Source organism: Balaenoptera physalus (assembly GCF_965194825.1).
Source record: "Balaenoptera physalus genome assembly, chromosome: 20".
Classification (NCBI taxonomy): domain Eukaryota; kingdom Metazoa; phylum Chordata; class Mammalia; order Artiodactyla; family Balaenopteridae; genus Balaenoptera; species Balaenoptera physalus.
In genome coordinates, this window is record NC_138901.1 from 18,160,756 (window position 1) to 18,185,663 (window position 24,908).

The 24,908-nt window shown below is 53.3% G+C and overlaps 1 protein-coding gene across 6 annotated transcripts in view; it reads left to right on the top strand.

Moving 5' to 3' along the window:
• ARHGAP23 (Rho GTPase activating protein 23) overlaps positions 1–24,908 on the top strand; it is an 81,907-nt gene that overhangs the window by 44,332 nt on the left and 12,667 nt on the right. For 5 of the 6 annotated variants that reach the window (XM_082441309.1, XM_082441308.1, XM_082441306.1 and 2 more), the window contains 13 exons: positions 56–211; positions 427–538; positions 692–749; positions 2,229–2,372; positions 7,290–7,607; positions 8,903–8,964; positions 9,229–9,359; positions 10,003–10,124; positions 11,715–11,870; positions 16,977–17,055; positions 19,226–19,299; positions 19,570–19,659; positions 20,712–20,837. In XM_082441309.1, the coding sequence (XP_082297435.1) occupies positions 56–211; positions 427–538; positions 692–749; positions 2,229–2,372; positions 7,290–7,607; positions 8,903–8,964; positions 9,229–9,359; positions 10,003–10,124; positions 11,715–11,870; positions 16,977–17,055; positions 19,226–19,299; positions 19,570–19,659; positions 20,712–20,837 (1,628 nt within the window). The remainder of the gene's footprint in view (positions 1–55; positions 212–426; positions 539–691; positions 750–2,228; positions 2,373–7,289; positions 7,608–8,902; positions 8,965–9,228; positions 9,360–10,002; positions 10,125–11,714; positions 11,871–16,976; positions 17,056–19,225; positions 19,300–19,569; positions 19,660–20,711; positions 20,838–24,908) is intronic. The other variant, XM_082441307.1, reaches the window with a different exon arrangement.

A 24,908-nucleotide genomic window follows, 5' to 3' on the forward strand; every position in this document is an offset into this window, starting at 1 on the left:
GCAGAGAGGTTCAGCCTCCTGGTACCTTCACCCACCGCTCCCTCCGCTCTCGCAGATGAGCCCACCAGCCCCAGCATTGACCTCCAAGCCAAGCACGTCCCTGCTTCTGCTGTGGTCTCCAGCGCCATGAACTCAGCCCCTGTCCTGGGCACCAGCCCCTCCTCCCCAACCTTCACCTTTGCCCTCGGCCGCCATTACTCCCAGGACTGCAGTGAGTGCTGCCCGCGACCCCAGCCCCACCCGCTCCCTTGCTGTCTGGTCCCAGGGGTGCCCGCTGCCTGATGTCTGGCCTCTTCCGACTGGCTTCTGCTCCTCCCGGGGACCCACGGGGAGAGTCCCCTCTTGGCCCTGCCCAGACAGGAGGGCTCCGGGCAAGCCCTCGCCTGCTGCCCCGCTGACCCTGGGCCCCTGTGGGCGGCTTCACAGGCAGCATCAAGGCCGGCCGGCGCTCCTCCTACCTGCTGGCCATCACCACCGAACGCTCCAAGTCCTGCGACGACGGACTCAACACCTTCCGGGATGAGGGCCGGGCTCTGCGGTGAGGATGGGGGCTATGGAGGGGCTCTCGGCCCTGGGGTCGTCTACACACCGGGGCAGCCTGCTTCCCCCGGGAGGGCCTTTGAGCCTTGGGGCTTGTGGGAGGTCCTGGCTGTGCCTCCCGCAGCCCTCACCCTCTGTCCTCACCCCCCAGGCGCCTGCCGAACCGCGTGCCCAGCCTGCGGATGCTCCGAAGCTTCTTCACTGACGGGGTGAGTGGCACGTGTGTGCAGGTGAGGCTGTCGGAGGTCTGGGGAGGGGCCCAGGGGCCCACCCCTCAGCTGTGGAGTCCAGCCTTGGCAGAGGGACCCGGCCTGTGACTCCTGCAACCCGAAATGGGCCCCTCCGGCTCCCGTCTCCTTCCGGCCTTGGCTGTCCCCACACTCACCTCGTGTCGGCCATGTGACCCACCCTCTCTGTGGGCTCAGTCATCACCTAAAGACACTGTGAGCCTTCCTTCCCAAGGCCTTTGCACTGTCCTTCCAACCGCCCCTCCCCCATCTCCCATCTAGAAGGCCCTTTCCACGGCCCACATGCCACATGACTCACTTTTTCACTTTCTTTAGATTTTTTTAGGCCTTCTGTGAAATTTCAGCCTTTACGCCTGATATTTCATGCCTCCCCTCACCACTCTGCTTTTCTCCTAGCACTTCTCTATGTTACACAATTTGTGCGTCCATCTCCTTTCTTGCCTGTCTCCCCAGCTAGAATGTAAGCTCCATGAGGGCAGGGATTTCATTCGTCTTATTCACTGACCCCTCTGCATACCTAGAACAGTGCCTGCACTGTGGAGGTACTGGGTCAGTATTTGCATGGTGTCTTCAGGGGACAGGGGACACCCTGGAAAGGTGGGGGGGGGCACACAGGGCTGAGAGTGATGGAGAGGCCGAAATTTCCAGCCTCAGGACCTGGCTGTGCTGGGTCTTAGTTGTGGCCCGCGGGATCTTTGTTGCCTTGTGTGGGATCTTCGTTGCCTTGTGCAGGATCTTTAGTTGCAGCATGCGGGATCTAGTGCCCTGACCAGGTATCAAACTCAGGCCCCCTGCATTGGGAGAGCAGAATCTTAACCACTGGACAACCAGGGAAGTCCCGACACAGAATCAGTTCTGACATGACCTTAAATCTTTTTGATTATGGATGGGTTGGAAAAGCCATATTGATTTCAAATCCTCGATATCTTTGGTTTGTTTAATACCTTGATGATACTGTCACCTGGCTTATTCCTTATCACATCCTCTGCTTACTTAACTCTCCCTTGACCTGTCACCTCTATTGCTGGAGTCCTGCTGACACTATCACTTCCTCTGTTTAACTCCTTGTGGACATGACTACCTGCTCCACTAACTCAGTCTTTGTTGATGTTCCCACTTCCTCTGTTTATGTAGCTCCATGTGGACACAATCACTTCCTCTGTTTCCTTAGTTCCTTCAAGTCTATAAAGTTAAGCATGGTGAGGCATGTGGCCTGCAGGTCATAGCCTTTCTTCCTTTCTGGCTTCCCCATCACATATGTCTCATGACCTCAACACAGATGGGTCAGAGAGGGTAAGCAAGGCCCATGAGGCCACACAGCACAGCAGAGCGTAGCACAGGCATATGCCAGGCCCTTGTGGCTGCAAATGGTCCATGGGGTTTCTGAGACGCTGGCACTGTGAGAGCCACCCTAAATTGCCCTCTGTCGTCTCTCTGCAGTCCTTGGATAGCTGGGGCACTTCCGAAGATGCTGACGCTCCTTCCAAGCGACACTCAACCTCTGACCTCTCAGACACAACCTTCAGCGACATCAGGAGAGAAGGCTGGTTGTATTATAAGCAGGTCCTCACCAAGAAGGGGAAGGTAAGATGGCTGGAGGAATGAGCTGGAGGTGGATGGAAGCTGGCTCCAGCAGAACTCCCAGCTTTTCCTACACCCACCCTCTGGAGCTGAGGAGAGCCAGCTGAGGCTGTAGCATGAGGGGTAGAGGTTAGATGCTAGGAAGAACTTCCTGGGGGTCCTAAAGAACTCATGAAAAAGAGTTAACCAGAGAGGTGGTCTTTGCTGTGGGGTGGATCTGATCAAGTTGTGCTTGGAATTCTGACAGAACCATCCCATGGTTGATCCTTGGTTGGCAGATCATCCCCAAAATGGCCACTGGGGCTCATGGAAAATGAGAGAGCAAGGCCAGGGTGATTCTTGTAGGGGAGCTGAAGCCCCAAAAGAAAGCAGAGGTGAGCCTTTTCAAGGCCAGCAAAGGTTTTAGTCTTCATCCTAAGGGCAACTAAAAGCCCCTGGGGCCTCTTCCACTGGGCTTCCCGGGGGGTGAATTAAGAGAGGGCCAGAGGGAGGCAAGAAGACCAGTTCAGGGCTGCCACAGAGATCCAGGTGAGAGATGAAGGGGGCTTGGGCCTGGGGCCGGGAGATAAGCAGGATCCCAAGGGGAGAAGGCGGGGCCCCTGGGTCCATGGAGTACAATCCCAGGTTCCAGGCAGCAGAAGAGGGAGGAGGAGGCCGCCCGACTGCTGTCACCCGAGCAGCCCAGGCAAAGTGGAGCAGAGCAGTTAGCATGAACCTGGGCTTGGCTCCTGACCGTGCCACGAGTTCCTGGGGGAGCTTGTTTGGCTCACCTACCAGTTTCCTCGTATGTAAATGGAGCAAATAATAATCAGTAGCTCATATGCCTTTGCTGAGGATTAAATGAGATGATCTAAGCAAAAAGAGCTTACCCAGTGCCTGGTCCCCGGGAGCAGCTATTCTGCTTATTGCTATTATTTGCTATTATTTTTCCACCCTGCCTTTTAGGGGTCTTGTACCTGAAAAGAACATAAGCTTTGAAGTCAGACAGACTTGGAATTCCTGCCCAGCCACTTATCAAGCATAAGGCTTCGGGCAACCCCCTTAACGTCTGAGCCTCACTTTTCTGATCTGTAAGATGGGGACAGTGTTATTCTACTCCAAGGGCCAGTGGGAGGGTGAAGTGAGAAGTGTAGTCCAGGCAGCCCGCCCTGCTCCAATTCTGCGTTGAGGTTCCGGGGATTCAGTGGTGAGGGAGCCAGGCCAGTCCTGCCCTGCTGGCGTTCATGCTGGGCAGAGAAAGCATTTGTTGCTTACCAGTTACCAGTGCTTGACTGCTGTGATGGGGGAGTTCAGGGCAGCGGCATATAGTAGCATATGACCCTGACCTCAGCAGCGTGGGAGGGGGTGTCTGGAAGGCTGTGAAGGGTGTGTGGGAGTCCACAAAGCAGGGAGGTGGGGGTGTGGTCTGACAGGGGAGATGCCCTCCTGCACAGCTAGGAGAAGGGTGGCAGGGGGTGCTGGGCAGCTGGGAGCCAGGGCAGGAGATGGAAGCCGGGTGGGGAGTCGGGCGCCTGGGCGTGGGCGCATCGCTCAGGGTGAGCCTTTGCAGGCATTTAAAGGGTGGGGGGTGGGAGGTGTGAGCCCAGGAGGCAAGTGTTGCATCTGTGACAGGAGGAGACAAGGCCATTGCTGCTGTCCAGGTGAGCGAGGGGAGTGGGACCAAGGGGAGGGGACAACTTAGAGAGATTCAGGGGTAAGGAAAGCCTGGGCGGGCTGAGGGCTGGGAAGTGAGGGAGGATGGAGGAGGTTCCTGGGGTCCCAGCTTGGGCTGTGGGGTCAGTGAGTGGTGGGATCCTTCCCGGAGCCACAGGGCACCGGAGAGGCAGGTTTGGGGAGAGGAAGCCAAGAGGTTCCTTTGGGGCCTATGGAGTCCGAGGGCCCTGGCGCATACTTCTGTGGAGGTGTCCTGGCAACAGAGGCTCTGAGGGTGTGGCATTGGGAGGGAGGTCCACCTGGGGAGGGCATTTGTCCATCAGAGAGGACGCAAGCACCTGCAGCCATGGGCGCGGGAACACTGAGGGAGAAAGCAAGAGACGGCCGGGCCTCGGGAGGAAGTGGGAGATGGAGACCAAGGAGGAGGAGCCAGGTGTGGACAAAGACTTCCAGCCAAGGCTTGAGCCCTTCGGAGGGCCTGGTGACAACTGCTGACTTCTGCCTGCCACATAGCCTGCCCCCAGCTCTGGGTGGCCTCTGGCAGCCCAGCCGCAGTGTTTCCTGGGCAGGGAGAGGACCTGGCCCCTTCCTGCTCACTGGCCGGTTCTGAAGGAGAGGGCTTTCCACTCCCATCTGGTCTCTCGGTCTGTCCAGGGTCCTGATCGCCAGCCAGATGTTGTCTGCTTCAGCAAGTCCAGCCTCTCCTCGCCCCCAGCTCCCAGTCTCTTTTGGAGACCACTGACTGTCAGGCAGAGGAGGGGGTGGGTGGGTGGGTATGACCCGTCCCTGCAGCCACAGACCCAGCATTTGAGCTGGATGCGACTTGGAGACCAGCTGGCTCACCTCTCGTTTTTTCCAGTAGGGCATACTGATGCTAGGGGAGGGGGCCTGACTTATCCAAGGTCACCTAGCTGGTTCAGTCTCAAAGGGGCACCCTTGTCACCACCTCACTCTGACACTAAACTTCTCCTGGAGGGCCCTACTGTCTCCTGCTCTGAATGTCCCTGCCTGGGTCCAGCAGGTATGTGACGATGGGCAGCGTTCATGGCCGGATGTGGCTGTGTTCACCTGCCAGCCATGAAGTCTCCTCATCTGGTTTGCTCTGAAGATAGAAGCTTGGGCTGGGTGTGGAGTCGTAGGTGGGCTGTGAGCCAGAGGAAAGGAGCCCTTGCTCTGATGGGGGAGATGGAACCCCCGCCTGCAGGGTGTTCCGAGGCCGATTAATTCAGTTATTCAGTAAATATTGATGAGCCCTTACCCTGTGCCAGCATGGCTCTAGGCCCTGGAGTATGGAGGTGAGAGGGCAGACGAGCTCCCTGCGCCAGGAGCTTTTCCTATACTGGAGAAAGCCACCCACAGCCAGTAACCTGAGACTGCAGTGGGCACTCAGGGAATATGAACAGGGTGATGTGATTGCCTTTAAGTTGGAGGAAGCGGGGAGCTGCCGTTAGGGGAAAAATGCTTAGAGGCGGCCTCGCTGAGGAGGTGATGTTGATGACCTTGAGCTCAGACCTTAAGGGCGAGAAGGAAGCAGCCACGTGAAGAAGCAAGAGAAGGGGCTCTGGGCAGAAGGAATAGCACGTGCAAAGGCCCCGGGAAAGGAAAGGCTTGGCTTGTTCACTGGAAAACCCCCCTGTGTCTCGACGTCGTGAGACAGAAAGAGGGGTGGGTTAGGGGAGGCAGGGACCAGATCACAACAGAGCTTAGATATGATTCCAAGGGCGATGGGAAGCCATGAGAGGGCGCTAAGCAGGGGAGAGACAGGACTTCGTTTACATTTTCAAATGGTCACTGCAGCTGCTGCGTGGAGAATAGGTTGCAGGAAGGAGAGTGGAGCCTGGGAAGGTTCGTGCAGTGGTCCTGGCAAGAGGTGTTGATGGTGTGGGCAAGGTGGTGGCAGGAAAGATGGAGACAGGTGATATTTTGGAAGCAGAACAGTTGTGATTTCCTGACGGGTCGGATGTCAAGGGTGAAGAACGAGGAGGAGTCAAGGGCAGCTCCCAAGTTTCTGGGCAACTGGGTAGATTTACTGAGCTGGAAAAGATGGAGGTGGGGGTGGAGAACAGGTCTGATGGGGAAAATCAAGGGCCCCATAGTGAGCAAGCAGCACCTGCAGTGCCCATGGGACATGCAAATGGAGACACTGAGCAGACAGTTGGAGGTACCGGAGTGTGGCTCCGGGGAGATGCTGGGCCATGGGTACATCTGGGCATCACCATCAGCAGACAGACAAGATTGAAAGCCATGGGTGTGGATGGCGTCATGGGGGAGGCATGCAGGACGAGGAGGGCCAAGGACAAAGTTCTGGAGCTCCCCTTCCTTTAGGGAAGGCACTGTCAGCCTCAGCACTGTTGACATTTTGGACCAGATGATTCTTTGCTGTGGGGCTGTCCTGGGCATCCGACATGTTTAGCAGCATCCTTGGCCTCTACCCACTAGATGCCATAGCATTTCCCCAGGCGCGACAACTGAAAATGTCTTCAGACAAAGTCCCCTGGCGGCTCTTCGCCCTGGTTGAGAACCGCTGGTGTAGAGGATGTTGGGTAGAGGGGACCAGAGAAGGAGCCAGCGGAGTTAGGAGGAAAACCATGAACCGTAGGGTCCTGGGTGCCAAGAGAGAGTTTGGAGAGGGAAGAAGTGACCGCTAGCTGGGTCATATGCCACCAAGAGGCTAAGCAAAGGACTGAGAAGTGCCCAGACGCTGCCACTGGCTTTGGCAACATGGCGGCTGGGTGACCTGGTGAGCAGCTTCCCAGGAAGGGGATACTGAGTGGAGTCTTGAGTGCGAGGCAAAGAAGCGGGGAGAGTAAGTGTGGTTGACAACTTTTGACTAGCTTTGCCGGGAGCGAAGCAGTATGTGGACCAGGAATGGCTTAGGAGGATTTTATGTAAGGTGGGTCATGTTTGGTGGGGGGCCCGATTGCCCTCTGGAGCCCCCTGCTGGTTCTCTGGGGCATTGCCAACGGCAGAGGAGCGTTAAAGAGAAGGTTGGGGACCCTCTGCGGGGACTGAGAACGATGGGTACGGGTGTCCAGGCCGGTGAGGGGCTGAGAGACTTGGGGGACTGTGGGCAGGAGGCTAACCCCAGGTGCCGGCGGGAGTGGAGCAGGGGGCTCCCGGCGGCCAGTGGGGTGGGGTCCCCACTGCTGTCCACTGTCTGCAGCGCCTAGGGCCCCCCTTGGGCTCTGGGGGCGGGGAGGAGGGCAGGCCTGGCCTCTCACCCCCTCCCCCTCCCCTCTCTCCCCCTCTCCCCGTGTCTCCCTGCAGAAAGCGGGCGGCGGCCTGCGCCAGTGGAAGCGGGTGTACGCCGCGCTGCGGGCGCGCTCGCTCTCGCTGAGCAAGGAGCGGCGGGAGCCCGGGCCGGCGGCGGCGGGGGCGGCGGCGGCCGTCGCAGGTGAGGACGAGGCGGCGCCCGTCTGCATCGGCTCCTGCCTGGTGGACATCTCCTACAGCGAGACCAAGAGGAGGCACGTGTTCCGGCTGACCACCGCTGACTTCTGTGAATATCTCTTTCAGGCTGAGGACCGGGATGACATGCTGGGCTGGATCAGAGCGATCCGAGAGAACAGCAGGGCCGAGGGCGAGGTGAGGGCCCCGCCCGGCCCCAGCCGGGCCAGGGAGGGCAGGGCAGGCCTCGGGCGCCTCTCACCTGCCGGGATCTTCCCTTCACCGCTCTGAGCCTCAGTCCCCTCCTGCATGAAATGGGCTGACGGGAGTACACACCTTGCAACTGTGCCCTCCAAGGGTTTGGTGTGAAGAGACGATGCTTGGGGCAGTGGCTCACAGAGGACCTGGCGTCTTTGGTGTTCCATGACTGGCAGGAACAATAATAGCTGTAGGAATGACAGCCCTCATGGAGCAATTATTATCATCATCGTTATGACTGCCTTGGGCAGGCTCTGGCACAGAGAGGTCAGCTCCCGGCCAACCTCAGCCTCTTGCTGGAGGTTTGGGAGGCGGGGGTCTCCTATGGAATTATTACAGAAAGGGGTGCCCCCGGGCCAAAACTGTGGCTGGCCCCTCTGACAGGGCTGGCCTGTCTGCAGGGGCACAAACACATTGACCTTGGGAGGAGGCCAAGAGGATTGGCCTTTGGCAGCAGGCAGCAGGGGCTGAGCCAAGGGCTTTGGCAGGGACTCCAGGAGCATTTTTAAATGGCGCCCCCTCCTGGGCAGCTGCAGCTGCACACTAGGAGCCTGGGCTGGGCTTTCTGCCTCCGCCCACCCCCTCCACCAGGTGCCTCTGCACACCTGCACAGAGTTATGTGGGGGTCCTGGGCTTGGCGGCTGGTCTCTGCCAAGAGGATGGTGTGGCTTGGGCCCTGGTCCAGACGTGCAACTGCTCTGGCCACAGGTAGAGGGGTGCTAGGGCACGCTGAGGACACCATCTCACTGAACCAGGCTCTGCCTCCCCAGGACATTGTCGTTCCTCACTGCAAGGAGGAAAGCACGAGAAATTTGGGGCCTTTTTCTGGGGGGACTGGCTGGGCTGTCCCCGACAGGCACTATCTGAGGGTCCCAAGTCACCTTCATTATTGCAATAGCTGCCCCTCATGGGGCACCTCATCTGTGCCTTGCCAGGACTCTGATGAGTGCTACGTGCATAATTCCGCACCCTGACCCTGAGGTTGCCATGTTGTCTCCCCATGTTACTGCTGAGGAGACTGAGGCTCAGAGAGGCTAAGGGATTACCCAAGGTCACATAGCTGGTGAGGGTGTGCTCGGGAGTCCAGCCCTGGTCTTTCTCGCTCCAGGGTCTGTACCCTTCAGCTGGCAGGTGGAGGAGAGGGGAGGCGAGGCCGAAGCAGGGGCCAGGGAGAAGCCTTGGGTGGGCTGACCATGGGCACTGATGGGGTCTGCTTTCTCTTCCCCCTCCTCCAGGACCCCGGCTGTGCCAACCAAGCTCTGATCAGCAAGAAGCTTAATGATTATCGCAAAGTGAGGTGAGGCCCAGCCCTCATGGAGCAGTCCTGGCCACGGGGTGGGAGACACCTTGGGCAGAGGTCGTCCTCCTGGCCCACCTTCAGACCTGAGGGTGGCCCCAGAATTGCCCTCTGCTGGGGTCAGGGAGGGTGGCAGGGGCATTGAGGCCTCCAGTCCCCAGAAGGGCATGGAGGGAATGGAGGGGAGGTCCGAAGAGGTGGGAGGCCAGGGCAGGTGGCATGCTGGGTCACCCCAGTGAAGACCTCTCCCCTCTTCCCTCACAGCCATAGCTCTGGGCCCAAAGCTGATTCCTCCCCCAAAGGCTCTCGTGGCCTGGGGGGCCTCAAGTCTGAGTTCCTCAAACAGAGTACGGCACGTGGCCTCAGGACTCAGGACCAGCCTGCAGGGAGCAAGGGTAGGAAGGTGGCTGCTAAGGGGGTGGTGTGCACCCACGCGTGGGGAGGGGGGGTCAGCCTGTGGGTCTGCATGGGAGTGGAGGGCCTGTGTGTGTGTGTCAGGCGATGTGTGTGCCTGTAGGTGTGTGCCACAGTTATCCTCGTGTGTCTGCCCACGTGTGCATGCCTGTGAGGGTCCTGGGGCCCTCAGGGTCTCAGGGCTGGAAGGGCCCGGAGCCTGATTTCCCTCCATGACATCCCAGCTGTGTGGTCCTGCAGTCTCCTTGTGTCCCTTCAGGAGCAGGAGCCTCATCCTGTCTGCAGGTGGCCTTTTCCATCTTCACACACTTTTGGCCATTAGAAAGTTCTTCCTTCGGTTGTACCAGAATCTATGGCTCCCACCTTGTTGTTTCAGCCATACAGAAGTCCTTATATCACTCTGAGGCCTCTCTCCTCCAGGGTAGACACCCTCATCTCTTCGGCCTTCTCTGCTGGGATATTATAATTTGCCATCAGCCCTCAGCACCCCGGTTGCTTCTCTGACGGAGTCCCCATACGTCCAGTGTGTGAATGTGGTGTGTGAGTGTGTGTGACCTAGTGTGGTGGCTGGCCCTCCCCGGGCCCCCAGCTCACCCTGCCTCTCTCTGCCCTCCCCAACCCCAGATGACGGTGTCTCCACCCCCAGAACCCCCTGGGGCATCAACATCATCAAGAAGAACAAGAAGGCAGCCCCCAGGGCATTTGGGGTCCGACTGGAGGAGTGCCAGCCAGCCACAGAGAACCAGGTGGGTTCCTGCCGTGCTCTAGAGCCAGCAGGGAAGTGGGGAGACCGAGGCACAGAGGGTCAGAGCTGCAAGGGACTTTGGAACCAGCTCTCCACCGCGTGTTACAGACACAGCTGGGGAAGCAGCCCTGCGAGGGAGCAGCAGAGTTGAGACAGAGCCCACAATCCCTGACTCCCAGCTGGTGCTCCTTCTTAGATCATGGCGAGGCTTTGGTGCGATTTCTGCTTCCAGACCGGAGACAGTGAGAGCCTTAGTAACCACCAGAACCCCTGGGGTTCTGGCCTTGCACTGCCCCCATCTTGTCCTCCTTACCTCTGGCCCACTGGTGGAGAATGCTGTTCTTTTTTTCTTTTATTGAACTGTAGTTGCTGTACAATATTATATAGGTTACAGGTGTACAATGTAGTGATTCACAGTTTTTAAAGGTTATACTCCATTTATAGTTATTATAAAATATTGGCTGTATTCCCTGTGTTGTACAGTATATCCTTGTAGCTTATTTTCTGCCTAATAGTTTGTACCTCTTAATTCCCTAGCCCTATGCTTCCCCTCCCCTCTTTCCTCTCCCCACTGATAACCACTAGTTTGTTCTCTATATCTGTGAGTCTGCTTCTGTTTTGTTATATTCACTAGTTTGTTTTATTTTTTAGATTCCACATATAAATGATATCATACAGTGTTTGTCTTTTTCTCTCTGACTTATTTCACGTAGCATAATGCCCTCCAAGTCCATCCATGTTGCTGCAAATGGCAAAATTTCATTCTTTTTTATGACTGAGTAGTATTCCATTGTGTATATATATAGATATCTATATATAGATATCTATATACATCACATCTCCTTTATCCATTCATCTTTGATGGACATTTAGTTTGCTTCCATATCTTGGCAATTGTAAATAATATTGCTGTGAACACTGGGGTGCATGTATCTTTTCGAATTAGTGTTTTTGTTTTTTTGGGATATATACCAAGGAGTGGAATTGCTGGGTCATATGGTAGCTGTATTTTTAGTTTTTTTGAGAAACCTCCATACTGTTTTCCACAGTGGCTGCACCAATTTACATTCCCACCAACAGTGTACGAGGGTTCCCTTTTCTCCACATCCTCGCCAACATTTGTTATTTGTGGTCTTTTTGATGACAGCCATTCTGACAGGTGTGAACTGGTATCTCATTGTGGTTTTGATTTGCATTTCCCTGATGACTGGCGATGTTGAGCATCTTTTCATGTGCCTCTTGGCCATCTGCATTTCCTCTTTGGAAAAATGTCTATTCAGTTCTTCTGCCCTTTTTTTTAATCGGGTCTTTGTATTTTTTTTTTTTTTTTGGCCGTGTCTCGCGGCTTGTGGGATCTTAGTTCCCTGACCAGGGATCGAACCTGGCCCCCAGCAGTGGAAGTGCAGAGTCCTAACCACTGGACCGCCAGGGAATTCCCAGGTCGTTTGTATTTTTGATGTTGAGTTGTATGATCTGTTTATGTATGTTGGCTATTAACCCCTTATTAGTCGGTCATATCATTTGCAAGTATTTTCTCCCAGAGAATGCTGTTCTTACTCTTCCTAACACCCCTGCCCTGCTGTGTCCCCAGCGTGTCCCCCTGATCGTGGCTGCATGCTGTCGCATTGTGGAGGCACGGGGGCTGGAGTCCACGGGCATTTACCGGGTGCCAGGCAACAACGCAGTGGTGTCCAGCCTGCAGGAGCAGCTCAACCGTGGCCCCGGGGACATCAACCTGCAGGATGAGGTGAGTGCGACTGGGGGGGCGTCGGTCTATGGAAGGGGGGCCAATGTGGTGGTGTCTGTTGTGTTCATTGTACCCTGTGGTGTGCCTGGCACTGGGTCAGGGCCCCAAGGTGGGCAAGACGCAACTTGCCTTTGCAGACCAGCCATGGGGAAGGGCATCACCCCAGCTGCAGCCATGGCCTGAGAGCCCGGAGACAGAGGCTGGCAGGTGACAGTTTTTTGGGCCTTGAGGATGAATAGAGTCCATGAAAAGCCAGCGAAAGCCAGGAAAGGGCACTCCAGGCAGAGGGAACAGCCTGGGGAAAGGCGTGGGCCCCTAAGGTTTGCCGGCAGTCACCGTACCTTCTCTGTCAAGGGCCAGGTAGCAAGTATTCCAGACTTTGGTTACCACATGGTCTGTTGCAAACCCTCCTCTTCCTTATCCTCTTCCTTCTCTTCCTTCTTTTTCTTCACAATCTTTTAAAGATGCAAAACCCATTCTTAGCTCAAGGGCCACACGAAAACAGGTCGTTGGCTGGATTTGACCTACAGTCCGAGGTTTGCAGACACCTGGTTAGAAGGGGAGTATATGGTGTTTGCTGGAGCGGCCAGCAACGTGGGTGGCTGATCAGATGAGACAAGAGCAGCTCGTGAAGGGATCTGACAACTACACAAGCGTTTGCAGCAGGTTATAGTAACTATAAATGGAATATAACCTTTAAAAATTGTGAATCACTATGCTGTACCCCTGAAACTTATACTGTACATCAACTAGACCTCAATTTAAAAAAAAGATGTGTTTAGAGCAGGAAAAAAAATTACATACTGGGGCTCTGGTTCCAGTTAAGATAGAGAAAGCACACTCTGTCCAATCTTTCCTACTGATTACATCTAAAAATCCTGGACAGAATATAGAAAGTAACTATCAAATAACTCTGAAAAGTGGATAACAGCAGACCAAGGAGGTAGAGTGCAGCATTCCAAAGAAGATCTAGGCCGTCTAATGCAGACTCCTGAAATGTCTGTCCTGTCTAAAAATGTTTCCGTACTTTCACTACAACTCGTCATTTCTGCTATAGAGAGAAATGTTAATATCTTTAAACAGTGTTCACAATCCTCTTTTGGAGAATTCTGGATTCCTCCAGAATTCTTCTGTAACAATCATCTCCTCTTTCTCTTGTGCTGTGAACTGAATCGTGTCCTCCCAAAATTTATACGTTGAAGCCCTAACTCCCAAGATGAGTGTATTTGGAGATAGGGCCGATTAGGAGGTAATTAAGGTTAAATGAAGTCATAAAGTCAGGGCCCTGGTACGATAGGATTAGTGTCCTTGTGAAAGGAGACACCAGAGAGCTCCCTGCCTCACCTGCTCCATCTTGTAAGGACACAGCAAGAAGGTGACTGCCTGCAAACCAGGAAGGGAGCCCTCATCAAAAACTGAATGGGTCGGCACCTTGTTCTTAGATTTCCCAGCCTCCAGAGTTGTGAGAAAAGAAATTTCTGTTGTTTAAGCCAAAAAAAAAAAAGAGTTTGCAGCAGGTTATATGTCAGTTATATCTCAGTAAAACTGGGGAAAATATCCAAATAAATATTTCAATTAAAAAAAAGAGTTTGCAGCAGGGCCAATGTTTCCCAGAACCCTAAGGCTCCCCAGAGGTGCTGTGGGAGGCCAGGACCCCCTATTCTTACTTGAACTAGAGTAACCTGCTTTGCTCTGTCTGCTTTTTTATGTTGGTTTTCTTCATATTGGGTTTTCATGTTATCATTTCACTTGACAAAAAGCGCTCTGCTGGAAAAGATGTTTTGCAAAACCATGGATCTGGACAGTGAAGTCCCATGAGTCAACAGTACTCTGAAGCTGTATGTGAAAATGTAAGATAGTCTTCCTGTCCTTGGGAAGGAGCTAGGGAGACAAGATGAGTACGTGTGAAATAGTGGACAAGAGAAAAAGCTGCTTCTCATCAAGGACCAGATTGTTTGATGAGGAAGGAGAGGATGCTGGGGACTGGAGCAGGTGTTTGAATCTTTGAAGGATGAATAGGAAGGGGCAGGTGAATAGGAAGGCAGTCCAGGCAGCGGGTGATGGCATTTTCCAAAATCCCAGAGAAGGGTCTGAGTGTCAGGACAGAATGGACCCACCTCCTGGGCTTGGCAGTGGAGAGGGTGAGGCCCAGGGCAGGGGACAGAGGGCTTTTGATGGCTTCACTAAAGCCTTTGACCTTGAGCCAATGGACAATAGGGAGCCTTTGATGGTTCTTCAGCTGGGGAGGCATAAATGAGAGTAGGGTTTGAGAAAGTAGTGCTTTAGCTTATGCCTAACGGACACGAACAAGGGAGGCCCAGAGCAGGGCATCTAGGGAAGAAATTACCGATATTGTGGGAGGGGTCAGGAGGTCTTGGTGGTCCCAGGGGGAGGGGGTAAGGAGGATGGGAGCAGCTCTAGGAGTTGGCTGCATGAGAGGGAGGAAGGAGGGGTAGGAAAGAGCCAAAAGTTTGAGCTGCAGACTGGTGGTATCTGTCCCTGGCAGACCTGGGGAGTAGGGCAGGAGAGGGAGGATGTGTCAGGTAGGGACCGCATTGGACTTGGAGTGGTGGTAGGTCACCCACATGGGAGTGATGCATAATCATGCACTAGACCGAGGGTGAATTGCGGAGTGGGCGTGGGGTCACGCTGGGGCACAGAGGTGAGACGACGGAGGGAGCTGCCGTCTGGGGAGAGGGTGGGCATGGGGACTGCAAGGGCCAGGCTCTGAGTGGGACAGAAGGAGAGGGCAGCTCAGGTGAGGCTGGGGATGGGGGGGCAGATGCTTAGGCATAGGAGGGGTCAAGAGGGACAGGGCAATTCTGGGATCTAATGTACAGCATGGTGACTATAATTAAATATTGTATACCTGAAATTTGCTAAGCTATTAGACCTTAAGTATTCCCACCACAAAGTAAAAGGTAACTATGTGAGGTGATAAGTGTTTTAATCCGCTTGATTGTGTGAATCATTGCACAGTGTAGAGATTTATCAAATCAATCACATTGTATATCTTAAATATATACAATTTTTATCTGTTAATTATACCTCAATAAAGGTGGAGTAAGTAACAACAACAAAACAACAACAAAAACGGCATTATCACCATCCATAATTTGTTTGTGAAATTCATCTTTTATTGAAAAATCTAGAGTTCATATATTTTTTATTGCTCTTTTTATTTCATGGTATAGATATTCCACAAATAATTTATGTATTCTTTAGTAGTTAAGCATTTCAGTTGTTTCCAGTCTTTAGCCTTGACAAATTTTTCCCCAATGGGGGGAAAGAAAAATAGAAGGACAGGGCAAGGCCTTGGGTTTGGCAGCTGGGAGATGAGAAGAGCCCACACATCAGGGCCAGGAGGCAGTGGAGGGAGGTGGGCAGGAGCCCACACTGGGTGTGCACATTAGCTGGGCCTCATCCAGGGAGAAGAGGGACCAGGGTGGGGCCGTGCCATGTGTGTTGGGTGTGTGATTTTGTCTCAGACATCAGTTTGTGTCATTTGTCATGGGGAGTGCTAGAAGTTAAGCGTTCCCATTGAGCCTATGGATGGTTTGGCATTAAGCTGTGGACCCATGGTAATGAGTGTGTATATTGTTGAGCTGTGTGTCTTTGTTGGGGGTATTCTGTTGCTTTCTGGACATGAGTTATTCTGAGCAGTTCCTTTCGAGTTATCCTTGACTTTGTGCAGGCTGATGGTGCCCCCTGGTGGACAGGAGAGACACTGACCCGGCCATTCTTTATTCATTCTTGTATTCAACAACCATTTATTTAGATCAGAGTTTCTCAACCTTGACCCTTTGGGCAGAATAATTCTTTTTTGTGGGAGGTTATCCTGTGCACTGGAGGAAGTTTAGAAGTATCCCTGGCCTCTGTCCACTAGATGCCGGTGGCACCCCCCGCTTGTGAAAACCAAACGTTTCCACACACTGCTAAACGTCCCTGGGGGGCTGAGTCGCCCTGGTTGAGAATTCATGATTTAGACCATTTAAGTGCCAGGTTAATAGGGCTGGCTAGGGGACTTCCCTGGTGGCGCAGTGGTTAAGAATCCACCTGCCAGTGCAGGGGACACGGGCTCGAGCCCTGGTCCGGGAAGATCCCACATGTCGCGGAGCAACTAAGCCCGTGAGCCACAACTACGTAGCCTGCGCTCTAGAGCCCGCGAGCCACAACTACTGAGCCCGAGTGCCACAACTACTGAAGCCCACGCACCTAAAGCCCGTGCTCTGCAATAAGAGAAGCCACCCAATGAGAAGCCCGCGAACCACAACGAAGAGTAGCCCCTGCTCGCCGCAACTAGAGAAAGCCCGGTCACAGCAACAAAGACTTAAGGCAGCCAAAAATAAAAATAAATAAATAAATAAATAAAAATAGGGCTGGCTAGGTGATAGTGCCACAGGAGAAAAAACCGTCAGGGCTGTGCTACAGATGGTGATGGCGGCTGTGCTGCGATGGTCAGGTCAGGGGAGGCCTCTCCCAAGATGTTTAGATTCGGGAGGAGCCAGTCATGTGAAGGGCAGGGGGAGACAAGTTCTAGTGGAGGGAACCAGCTGGTGCAAAGGGCCCGAGACAGGAAGCCACCAGGCATGAACGTGAGCTGTGTCATGGATGAGGAGAGGGGTCCGAGGATGTCTCCCCTAAGTGGGGGGGCGCTGGGAAGCAGGAGTTGGCACCAGCAGGCCTAATGGAGGTCCATTGGGCAGGCTCGTGTGGGGATGGGTTTTGCTCACCTCTGTCCCCCACAGTGCCTGCACCAGGGAAGGGACCTGCTCCTTTCTCTGCGTGGACCAATGTCCGAGCCCACTGGGCTGGCTGGAGCAGGGGGGTGCTGGGGCCAGGTGGTGGAGGGGCTAGGACCTAGCTGGGGACTCTGTCCTACTGTGATGAGTCTTCTTAGCCCAGACAGCCCTGGTCTGGGGAGAGCTGGCTATGAGTGGATCCCAGGGAGGGCCCGAGCCGGGCCGGACTGGGCTCTAGGGCTGGACCGGCATGGAGGTGTGGGCACCTGGGCGGGGCCTGGCTGGCTCTGAACCTGGGGGCGTGCGGGTTTGGGCACCTGGGCAGGGCCCTACCTGTGGCCTGACGTCATTGCCCCCTCCGCAGCGCTGGCAAGACCTCAACGTGATCAGCAGCCTGCTCAAGTCCTTCTTCCGAAAGCTACCTGAGCCTCTTTTCACCGATGGTGAGTAGGGGGTGGAAGTGGAGGATGGGAGGAGGATGGGAGGATGGGAGGATACCTGTCTATGCTGCATCCTGACCACTTTTTAAATTGGGTGTGTTGGTTTTACTTTTGGGGTTTTTGTTTTAATACAAAAGAAACAGACGCTTGTAAAAAACTTAGGTAGTACAGATACGAAATCAAGTAAACGCAAGGGCCCCTGTCATCCTCCCATTCCCTGTCCGCAGAGGTTATCCTAACACTTTCTGAGCATTTACTATGTGCCAGGCACTACTCCCTACAACTCCATGAGGTAGTACTATTATTTCCACTCTGTAGATGAGGAAACTACGGCACAGAGAGGTTAAGTGACTTGCCCAAGGTCACAGAGGTTGTAAGTGTCAGAGCCAGGGTTCAGCCCCAGGCATCTGGCTCCAGAGCCCAGCGCTTGACCATTTGCTGAGCTGCTTATTAACAGTGCATTGCATTTCCTTCCAGACTCTCTTACACGTGTGACAAAGATATACACGCATATGTAGGGCTTGAAGTTGGGCGGGTTCAGTGGCGCACTGGTAAATGTTTCACATCTGGCTCTCAAGGGAAAAAAGCCATGATGTGTAGCATTTTCCAGTTTCCATGGTATAAATACTTCCACCACGGCCTATTTCAAGCTCCCGATTTGCTATCACCAACATGAAAGACAAACACAACTGGTTGTCAGGAGCCCATGTGAGCGAGCGGCTCCAGCACACCACTGCTTGAGTTCTTAACAGAAGGAGGCTTATAATTTTGAGATTCATTCGTGTCAGTACAAAGAGCTCTACCTCATTCTTCTTTAAACCAACCACATAGTTTTTCATAGCCTGAATAGACTATAATTTGTCTAATCACTCCCCTACTGCTGGGTATTTAGGTTGTCTTCGCATTTTTGCTATTTCGAAACGTGTTACAGTGACTTTCCTTGACTACGTTCCTGCACATCTGGGCCAGTGTCCTGGAGGTGGATTCGTAGACATTGAATTGCTGGGTTAAAAGTCCTGGAAAACATTTTGAAAGCCAAAGTCAAGTTGTATTCTGGGGAGGCGGCCCTAGTTCACACTCTCAGTAGCAGCGTAAGAGATTTTGCTTCCCTACATCCCCATCGGCACTGGATGTTATTAATATTTTAAACTTTTGCTGATCGGAGAGAGAACACGGCATCTCACTATTGTTACCATTTTCATTTCTGTCGTTACTAAGAGATTAACTATCTTTTCATTAGTTTATTGGCCTGTACCGTTTCCTCTGTAGCTGCTCATTCAGACTATGTGCCCATTTTGCTACTGGGTCCTTGGTCTTTTTTCCTATTGATTTGTAGGAGATGAGCTCTTTGTACATTATGGATATTAACCCTTTATTAGTTTTTGTAAATATTTGCTCTTGGTCTGCCATTGCCTTTTAACTTTTCAGTATAGAAATTGAAAACAGTTATTTTATGTGTAGTCAAGCTGTTAACCGTTAATGGAGTCTATCTCATGTTTAAGAATGCCTTATGATTATAAAAGTATTTTCTTATTTTTCCCCAATATTTTAATAACTTTTGTTTTCGGCTCTGTCATGCAATTGAATTTGTTCGTGTATTATGTGAGCTAGAAATGGATTTATTTTCCCAACAAGATAACTGACTTGAAGTGCTGCCTTTATCTGTCCTGATCCTTCATCACCTGCCTTAGCTGTGCTATCTTTTTAGTATATTTCAGTACCTAACAGGGCAAATCCTCCCTCATCATTCTTCCATTCTTTAAAAAACATCCCATTTTTTAAAGTTCCCCATGGACTTTTTCTGAAGGGAGTTGGGGGAACGCTGACACAGGGGGAGCGGTATTTGGAGGCTGAAAGACCCCTCCCTCTTTCTAGGTAACCTTCTCTTTTCTCTTCCAACCTTGTGGTGTCCTTGTCCTGGAGTCTGGGGCAGGGACCCCTTTTCCAGGATCAGTAGGCAGCTGAGGTCTTATTTCTTCCCAAACGAACACACCTGGCCTATCCCAGGTCAGGTGCGCACCTGAGGGCAGCTGTGGTGGGTTTGGTCATGTGAACACAAGGCCACAGAGTCCCTCCCAAAACTGGAACAGCCTCGGCACAAAACACTGACCTCCCGGCAGGGCCTCGTCAGCCTGGAGGCCCACCTCTCTAAAGAGTTCTCACTGTGTTCTAGACAAATACAATGACTTCATCGAGGCCAATCGCATTGAAGACTCGAGGGAGCGGATGCAGACTCTGCGGAAGCTGGTAAGGAGGGGGGTGCTGTTAGGCAAAGGGCAGACTGGACGGTGCGAGCACCACTGCCCCAGGCACCCGAGCCCTGTGCCACCACTTCCCTCTGTGACCTCAGCAAGCCCTTCTCCCCTCACGGTCTCAGTTTCTCCATCTATACGAGGGGGGCAGTTAGAGGGTGGATTCCAGACCCCCTGAGATACGGCAGCGGAGCCCCTTTGGGGTATGGTGGGGAGGCGGAGGTCATCACAGCCTGGTCCCATGCCCCTTCTTTCTCCCACCCAGATCCGGGATCTCCCAGGACATTACTATGAAACACTCAAATTCCTCGTGAGCCATCTGAAGACCATAGCTGACCACTCGGAGAAAAACAAGGTGGGTGGAGGCCCTGCTGTGAAGTGTGGGGGAGGGAAGCCTACCGGGGTCTCCTCCGCATATTCTTTTTTTTTTTTTTTTTTTATAAATTTATTTATTTTTGGTTGTGTTGGGTCTTTGTTGCTGCGCGCGGGCTTTGTCTAGTTGCATCGAGCGGGGGCTACTCTTTGTTGTGGTGTGCGGGCTTCTCCTTGAAGTGGCTTCTCTTGTAGCGGAGCACGGGCTCTAGGTGTGCAGGCTTCAGTAGTTGTGGCACGTGGGCTCAGTAGTTGTGACTCACGGGCTCTAGAGCACAGGCTCAGTAGTTGTGGCACACGGGCTTAGTTGCTCTGCGGCGTGTGGGATCTTCCCAGACCAGGGCTTGAACCTGTGTCCCCTGCACTGGCAGGCAGATTCTTAACCCCTGCGCTGCCAGGGAAGTCCCTCCTCAGCACATTCTAAGCTCCTCCAGGTTAGATAATCTCAAGCCCCTCTGGCCACGCCCTCCTCCTTAAGGGTTATTCTGTCCCCACCCCTTCCCTGCATACTGGCCAGTGCTTCTCCCTGGAGAGCCATCTCCTGAATTTCTGAGGGTCTTCCAGAGGCAGAGAGCCTCAGACCCCTGGGTCTGATGGAGGTCTATCCTCTGATCTAGCTCAGATCCCTTGTGTTGCCTTTTCCTAAGCAAACCCCTTATATCTTCTGATTCTGCGGTGGAGGGGTGGGGGAAATGAGGGAAGGTATAGGATTTCTCCCGGTCCTAAAACACCCTTGGAACTGCCATTGGGTCCTCACTCTGGCTTCTCCCACTGCTAGCAAGCATAGTGTGTGTGTGCAGGTGGGGAACTGCCCGTGAGTGCCGGGCCTGGGGTGAGTGGGGCTGAAAGCTGGCCTGTTCTCTACTTACCAGGCACCTTCATGCCCGGCAAGGAGGCATCCGGCCCCTAAGCCAGGGTCAGCTCAGGATGGGGTCGGGCTGGGGGCCTGAGGGCCCAGAGTGAGGGAGGCCTGGGGGGCTGGGAGTCAGAGCTCACAGGGGTGTTGACGCTGACCCGCTTCCCTCCCCTGCGCAGATGGAGCCCCGGAACCTGGCCCTGGTCTTCGGGCCAACGCTGGTGAGGACGTCCGAGGACAACATGGCGGACATGGTGACCCACATGCCTGACCGCTACAAGATTGTAGAGACGCTGATCCAGCACGTAAGCAGCTGCCCTGGCCCAAGTCCCCCCTGGGCCCCTGGCTCCCGCTTGCCTGGGTGGATGTGCTCAGGGAAGGATGAGGCAGCTGAGTAAAATGCTGCTGAGATGGTGGTTGCCCTTCAGAAGCAGTAGGCTGCGTTTTAAGGCCAGACGGGAACGGGTTCTGAATCCCTGTCTTTCCGGGATACTGCATCCCCAGCAGGGGAATCAGGAGGCCCTGAGCTTCCAAGATGCATGTGAGGGTCGGAGGGAGGAGGAAGGTCAGGGAAAGGTGCTGCCGGGTTGGAGGGCAGAAGGGGTGAAAGAAGGGATGCCTTCAGACGGTGGCCCCCAGGAGAGGTGTCCTGGCAGAAACGTGGCAGACAGGTGCAGAGATAGGGACAGAGCTCTCCCTGCAGGCCCACTGAGACTTCAGGGAGAAAATAGTGATGCCCGGGATAGGGGGAGGCGGATGTCGCAGGGCGGATGATGGGCTGGGGCAGGATCCTGGCTGCATGTTCAGTGTGTCTTGGGCTGGTCACCTTTCTCTCACGGCTGCCTGGAGGCCCCAAGAGCCTGGTGTTTCTAAGGATTCATATTGTTATCTACCACGGGATAAGAACCCAGAGTGGCCAGCAGAGGGCGCAGGAGACCTTGGTTTTCCAGAGCCAGACCCAGGGCAGCACCACGCACTCTGGGGCCCTCAGGGATGTTTTTATGAATCATAAATTTTTCCATTTCCAGATCTTGGTGTGGCCTGTGGTCTAGTCCACAAAGAATGGAACCAGAACCCTCCTGCCAGGAGAAATAAGATTGGCAGCTGGTCAAGGGAAGGGAAACCTCAGCCTCCCCCACCTCATAGACACTTTAGGGAAGGGAAACCAGGTCATGTTACTCCCATTTTACAGATGAGGAAACTGGGGGACTCAGAGAGGCAAAGTGATTTGCTCAAGGTCACACAGCTAATAAGTAGCAGCCCCAGGATTTTAAGCCGGGACTGTCTGACCAAAGCCTGTGCTTTACTCCCCGGCCAACTGGGAGGTCTGACTCCTGGGAGCTTTGGAGTGAGGGAGATTGGTCAGAGTTAGCCAAGTGAGGCCATGGGTAGACTTTGGTCATGCTGGCTGGCCTTGTCTGCTTGTTTCCTTCCTTCACCACGTGTCAGGGCTCTGAGCCATAGGAAGGTATGTCAAGGCCTGTTTGCACTCTAACATTGGGACCCCCAGCCCGGAGGCCCACTCCAGAGCTGTTGGGGAGGCCAGGGCTGGTGAGCAATGTCAGGGATCCTGATGTGGCCTTGGTCTGGGGAAGCTTATCTCTCTTGGAAAAGTTCAGCTCCCCAAACCAACAGGGAGCCATCGGGGTCCCCGTGAGTGAATGCTTTGGGGGGGGCAGTGGGGAAGAGAGGCTCCTAGTGAAGCTAGGAGTGAAGCCCTGGCTCCTAGTGAAGTCCCAGGAAGCCCAAGGCCTGGGGTCAGCTGGGATGTCAGGAACAGCAGTCTTCAGGGAGAAGGAAGGCCCAAAGTATGTCCACTTACCCTCCCCTAGGGTCCCGGGGGAAGTCCCCAGCCAACAACAGCTCCTTCTCTGGGCAGGGTCGGGGGATATGGAGCACATCAGTCTCCTTCATAGGTGTAATCCCAGCACCGAGCCTAGAGCCTGGCACATGGCGAACACTCAGTGTTTGTTGAATGAATGAATTGCTGTTGAGGTTATGCCAGTCTGGGCTTTCCCACTGAGGGATTCCTTCCTGGGAACTAACTGAGCGTGCAACCCTCCATTCTCTGCCCGCTTGGCATTAGAACATAATCAGCCCTGGACTATTGTCGAGGGAGTGAGCTACCCCCTCAATTCACATTGAGCCCACTGAGCCCGCCCACCTAAGAGGCTCTGTAGCCAGGGATCAGTGTAGTCACGAGCTCAGGCAGGGTGGGACTTGTGACAGAGACTGCTCTGGCTCTGGCTCTGAGCCCCTGGTCAGTCAGTGGACGGTTGGAGTTCATGGGTGACATGACCTCCTGCTGGGAGTTTCAGCTGCAACCATCACCTGGCCTCCCTGCCTAGGACTCCTGGTTTCTGTGGAACTCTTGGACAGCAGAGCTGGAAGGGGCCTTAAGGCAGCAGACCTGACCTTGCATTGTACAGAGGGTGGAAACTGAGGCATAAAGAGGAGCAGTGACTTGCCCGGGGTCACACAGCAAGATAATGGCAGAGTGGAGATGAGCAAACCCGGGTATTCAGCTGCCCATCAGCAAGTCAGCAGCCAGCTCATACTCATGTTTACTTAGTCAGTTGGAGCCAAACAAAGACCATGCCAAGGCATTTGTTCATTTATTCACTCGGCACACGTGGTGATTCCTACTATGTGTGCCCTGGGATTTCTCAGCCTGGCACTAGTGACCTTTGGGGCCAGATCATTCTTCTTTGTTGGGGGCTGTCCTGTGGCTTATAGCATGTTTAGCGGCATCTCTTGGCCAGATACCAGGAGCCTCCCTCCACTTGTGACAACTGAAAATGTCTCTGGACATTGCCAAATGCCCCCTCGGGGGGCAGAGTCGCCCCAGTTGAGAAGCACTGGTGTAGAGGTTCAGGGCACTGCCTCTTGAGCCAGCCTGCCCAAGGTTGAACCCTGGCTGTGCTTCTTATATGCTGTGGGACCCTGGACAATACTTATTCTTTTTGTGCCTCCATTTCCTCACCTGTAAAGTGGAGATAACAATAGTACTTACCTCACGATGTTATTGTGAGGGTTGCACGAGTTGTTATCTGTAAGGCACTTAAAATGGTGCCTGGCAGGTAGTGTTATATAAGAGTTAGCTATTGGAATTCCTTGGCGGTCCAGTGGTTAGGACTCCACACTCTCACTGCCAGGGGCCCAGGTTCGATCCCTGGTCGGGGAACTAAGATTCCACGAGCTTTACGGCATGCCAAACCACCCCCCCCACCAAAAAAAAAGTTAACTATCATCATCACCACCACCACCATCATCGTCATTCCATGCCAGATACAAATGCAGGTGCTGGGAACACAGAGATGAATGGAACTCAGGCCCTGCTCTGAAGACATCACTTCTTCATCCTCTGGGCTATGTCCAGGGAAGCCCCATGGAAAGACCCAACCCAGCCCTGGGTGTAGAGCTGGGACTATAGTCAGGGAGTTTTTGAAAGACATAAAGAATTTAGCCAGGCAGAGAAGGGAGAATGAACATTCCAGGCAGAGGGAACAGCATGGGCAAAAGCAGGGTGGCATAAGCTAGCATGAATTCTTCCAGAGAACCATGGGCCACCCGGAAGCTTCCTGTAGACTTCCAGGTTCCCAGAGCACTTTTAGGTTCCCTCAAACCCGAGTTAGAGGCTGGCTTCTTGGGGCTCCCTCTGGTCAGCCTGTCTCCGGGGACTGCACCTTTTATTAATAATAGCTAACATTTATTATACATTGATGTGTTGTACTAAGTGTTTTACATATGGTATTCTTTTTTGTTTTTTTAAATTGAGTTGTAATTGACAAACAACATTATATTAGTTTCAGGTGTATAACATAATGATTCAATATTTGTGTAGATTGTGAAATGATCAGCACAATGTCTAGTTAACATCCATCACCACACACAGGTGACAAGTTTTTTTTTCTTGTGATGAGAACTTTCAAGATCTACTCTCTTTGCAACTTTCAGATGTACAGTACAGTGTTATTAGCTATAGTCACCATGATGTACATTACATCCCCAGGACTTGCTCATTCTATAACTGGGAGTTTGTACCTTTTGACTGCCTTCACTCATCTCAGCCACCCTCCACCCTCTCACCTCTGGCAACCACCACCAGTCTGTTGTCTGCATCTATGAACTTGGATAATTTGGGGGTTTCTTATGCTACATGCAAGTGAGATCATACAGTATTTGTCTCTCTCTGTCTTGTTTCACTTTAGCATAATGCCCTCAGGTTTCATCCATGTTGTTGCAAATAGCAAGATTTCCTTTTTTTAATTGTTGAATAATATTCTACTGCATATATGTATGTGTGTGTGTGTGTATATATATACACACACATACAGTATATGCACATTTTCTTTATCCATTCATCCATCGATGGA